This window comes from Pyrus communis, chromosome 8, assembly GCF_963583255.1.
Source record: "Pyrus communis chromosome 8, drPyrComm1.1, whole genome shotgun sequence".
Taxonomy (NCBI): domain Eukaryota; kingdom Viridiplantae; phylum Streptophyta; class Magnoliopsida; order Rosales; family Rosaceae; genus Pyrus; species Pyrus communis.
The window spans coordinates 23000881-23005474 of record NC_084810.1 but is presented as its reverse complement, the minus strand read 5'-3'; the positions used below and the strand labels follow the sequence as shown (position 1 = coordinate 23005474).

General features: G+C 39.6%; 1 protein-coding gene across 1 annotated transcript; it reads left to right on the top strand.

Moving 5' to 3' along the window:
- The first annotated feature begins 935 nt into the window (after positions 1-935).
- LOC137743169 (NAC domain-containing protein 41-like) lies at positions 936-2069 on the top strand. Its single transcript, XM_068483062.1, has one exon. The coding sequence runs from the start codon at positions 936-938 to the stop codon at positions 2067-2069; it is 1134 nt and encodes a 377-aa protein (XP_068339163.1).
- The last annotated feature ends 2525 nt before the right edge of the window (positions 2070-4594 follow it).

Sequence of the window (4594 nt, the reverse complement as noted above, 5' to 3'; positions counted from 1 at the left end):
AAAATATGGAGGAGAAGAGAGATCAAGAGAAATCAGCGGAGGATGAGAGAGCAAAGTGAGGTGAGGTAGAGAGAGGGCTTCATTTGAATTCAACAATTGAGATTAATTCTCAACCAAATTCGACGACTGTAAATAATTTTAAATTATATTTAAAAAAATAAATTATAAATATTACACATATTTTTATTTTGGTTTACGGTCTTACCGAAAAAGCTAATATTTCATATCGAATCATGTACAAAAAAATTCCGTATCGATTCGGGTTTAGGTACCTAATATTTATGTACTTTCAATTTGGTCCTTTTTCAATATTTTGGTACGACTTCGGTTGGTCTGGTAATTTTCGATATTTTTTCGACTTCTAAATTGTAGTTTGGACCATGAATTAAAATTTTTTGGCGACACAACAATTTTGGCTATTCCACTAAAATATATTTTCCAATATTGAAATTTCCTTTTACCCTTTTCAATATTCCTTTGGGATAATTAAAACACACTCATCCACCGTGGGATGGGATTAGATCCAACGGGTCAGGATTGCCCAGAACACTTATAAAGAACTCCACGCGTAGGCTCTTCCGAGTTCAAAGTTGAAACACACAAACACTGAATTTATCCAACACGGTTTCCAACTTCCTGTGGCGGCACAGCGGCGGTGCTCCGCGAACAACTCGGGACAAAATCTATGTACTTTTCCTATCCATCGTAGGATATTTCAAATTATTCTGAACCCCTAACCACGTGACTATTTTGCCCACCCAACGGCTACTTTCGTGAAACTCGCCCAGCCGTAGATGAGATTAGATCAAACGGCAGAGACATGGGAAGAAAAAGTATATAATCACCTAGCCCTGTAAGGAAAGATCTCACACGATTTCGCACCAAAAGAGAGAGTATCTGAAACAACAGAGAAAAACCCTAACGAGGTCTTAACAATGGAGGAGGAGGGTTATGGTGGTATTGTGCCGCTGGGTTTTTATGAAAATCAGCTGCTGGGTTCTAACGGAATGCCGCTGGGTTTTCGGTTTCATCCGACCGATCAGGAATTGATCAGTTTCTTCCTTTACAACAGAGTCCTCCACAGAGAGTACTGCGAGAATTTAATCTACGAGTTCGACCTCTTCGGCAAGACTCCACCGTGGGTGGTTTGGGAGAATTTCGGCGGACCGGGACTCGAAGATCAAGATTTGTACTTTTTCTGCCAACTCAAGCCTAGAAGCCAGGCGCGCATCAAACGTGAAATTGACGCCGGAGGTACGTGGAGCGAATCCAATTCCAAGCCGGTAAAGGATATGCAGAATGAAAAAGCTATTGGGAAAAAGAGGAATTTGCGGTATGAGAAGGAAGGATGCGAGCATGACGGTGAATGGCTCTTGGAAGAGTACAGCATTCTTCCTAGTGTATTTGGTGGCGATGATGACTCCGATCACGAAATTGGGAAGGTAGTTCTCTGCCGACTTAAAAAGAATTCAAGGAGCGGAAACAAGAAGAATTTTTCGAATTCAACCCAACAAGTGAACGAGCAGCCGGCGAAAAAGAGAGCAAGAAAAGAAGTCAAGGAGAAGCCGGCGAAAAAGAGAGCAAGAAAAGAAGTCAAAGAGAAGCCAGCAAAAACAAAGGCAACAAACAAAGTGGGTTGGCAAAATACTACTAGCGTAATCACCCATACCATTGAGGAACTACAAAACTGCCCTAGTACTAGCAGTGCTCCTTTCCTGCCCTTCGACGAAAGCAATTACAAGATGATTAGTGACGCTATTAATCATGATCAGCAGTGCATAAGCAACATTGACGGTAGTACGATGCTTGCAAATTTTTCCGATCATGATTATGTGCCGAAAAGCTTGGTCAGCGAAGGTGATGATTCGCTTTTGAAGGATGAAGATTTACTTTTTGACAACGGTGAAGATATGTATTTTGACCTCGACGATTTGTTCGCACCATTAGAGTGTGAATCTGCATGGTCACAAGAGAAGCTGCCTCAGATTGACGAAACTCAAGTGCCTTTGCCGTTGGATGGGATGAATTGTTGGAACGATTGTTTGTGGATGGGCAATTGTGTTCAGTGATCAGTAGAGGAGACGTTCTGACAAACTTCGACTGCGAGAGATTGTAATTTCTTTTTTAGTCTATCCAAAGATGCTTATATATAAGATGTAATTGTGACTACGGCTACGGCTGTCTAATTTCGATGGCTAGAGATTGTAATTTCTTTTGTAGTTTATATAATATAAGATGTTTCCTTGATTTCTTTTTATTGAGTTAATTCCTGAGTAAATTCTTTATAATGATGAACGTGTAATTGATTGGTTAAGCACACAAAATCATTGGCATTACACTGAAAGAATCCATGGCGATAAATATTCCGTCGGAGCCAATAAAGGATCGCTCACATGTTTGTTCGGAAAAGTTTAATCACATAAATATAGAACCAATTCAAATCCAAAGGACAAATGAGAGATTATGAAGAGAAAAATGAAATCATAACATCCCCTACAGAATTCAAAGACATCCCAGTAACAGGACCACCACGTCTCTTGAGACAATCCATGTTGTTGCACCATGGTACATCTGTTCACGCAGAACTCAGACATCCAGGCACATTTGTCGTTGCTAATGTCCTTTGAGGTTGCTTGGAATTAAAGTTTCAAATTTACCTCCCGTGGGCTTTCTTAAATCAACTCATCCTAATCTGACCACTGTCTGATTGTTAATCTAACAATGTGTACCGATCCCGTCATCATCATGACCTGCATTTTTTTTTTTTTTTAATTTTTTGTCAAATGATAGTTTTGTTGAAGTTTATGGATGGAGTGTTTAATTTCTGGGTTTAGTTTTGAAGTATGAAGAAGAAGAAAGAAAACTGAAACTCTCTGGAAAAGAAAGGAAGACTTGCTGTTTGTTTTCTTTCTCTCTTGATGGAAAATTGCGGCTGCTCTGTTTCTTTCCAGAGCATAAAACCAACATTCCCTTTACATTCTTTTAAGTACTAAATCCAATCTTAGCCATACATAGTAGGTCATCAATATGATGATGACACATGGCTATTACAAGGACATATGAGACCTTCAAAAGTAAATGGATCAAGAACCTAAACTTGTCATATAAGACAATACAAAGACAATTAAGGAAATCTGAAAACAACTTAACTATCAACATTCCCTCTTAAGTTGTTAACTGATTTCACACTAAGGAGATCTCTGAGAAAACAAAAACGAGCTTTAGGAAGAGCCTTAGTGAAAATATCAGCAAGCTGGTCTTCACTCTTGCAGTACATGATGTCAATCACATTTTGCTGCAGAGCTTCTCTGATAAAATGGTACCTTCTATTTATGTGTTTCGATTTTTGATGGAAGACTGGATTTTTAGTCATGGCTATAGCTGATGTGTTGTCACACATAAGTGGAGTAGCTTCTGCCTGCATTTCTCCAAAATCTTCTAACACAAATCTTAGCCAAATGGCTTGAGTTGTTGCTTCAGCTGCACTGACGTATTCGGCTTCTGCAGTTGAGAGAGCAACACTGTGTTGCTTCACAGAGGCCCAAGAAAACACACCACTTCCAAATGTGAATGCATATCCGGAAGTGCTCTTCATGTCATCCTCACACCCACTCCAATCACTATCACAATATCCTATAAGTGCAGCTTTCTTTCCCTTCTCAAACTCAATTCCAAAATCAATGGTCCCTTGTATATATCTTAGGACCCTTTTGGCAGTTCCAAGATGTTTCTTGGAGAGAGAGTGCATAAATCTTGCCAACAGTGATGCAGCAAACATAATGTCAGGCCTAGTGGCAGTTAGATATAGCAAGCTGCCCACAATCTGCCTGTAAACTCCTTCATCAGTGGATTCACTTCCATCATTCCTGCAAAGTTTTTCATTTGTAGCCAGTGGTGTGCTCACTGGTTTACAGTTCTGCAAACCAAACTTGTCTAGCAGAGTTAGAGCATATTTCTTTTGCCCAATGAAGATCCCTTTTTCACTTTGCAGAATCCCCATGCCAAGAAAATGGTACAGCAGTCCCAAGTCTGTCATTTCATACCTGTTCATCATGTCAAACTTGAATTCTGACATCAATTCTTCACTGCTGCCTGTGTAAACTATATCATCCACATAGATTGAGATGATTATAGTTTCAGTACCATTTCTTACCTTAACATAAAGTGTAGGTTCACTGGGGCTCCTCTCAAATCCACATAAGATGAGATATGCATCAATTTCTTCGTACCAGGCCCTTGGTGCTTGTTTTAGGCCATATAATGCCTTCCTTAACTTATAAACCTTTTCTTCTGCATTCTGAATTAAAACCCTTCAATTTGGTCTACATAGACCTCTTCATGTAGAGTTCCATTTAAGAAGGCAGATTTGACATCAAGTTGGAACAATCTCCAACCTTTCTGGGCTGCAAGAGCTATTAGTGTTCTAATAGTATCCATCCTTGCTACCGGAGCGAAGGTCTCATTGAAATCCACTCCGGGCTTTTGAGAATATCCTTTTGCAACTAGTCTTGCCTTGTGTTTTTGTATAGAACCATCAAGATTGAGTTTGATCTTATATACCCATTTAACTCCAATGACCGGCTTGGATGTAGAT

Bases quoted from the DNA above. Each gene is read 5' to 3' on its own strand.
- LOC137743169 (XM_068483062.1), top strand. From the start codon at position 936: ATGGAGGAGGAGGGTTATGGTGGTATTGTGCCGCTGGGTTTTTATGAA.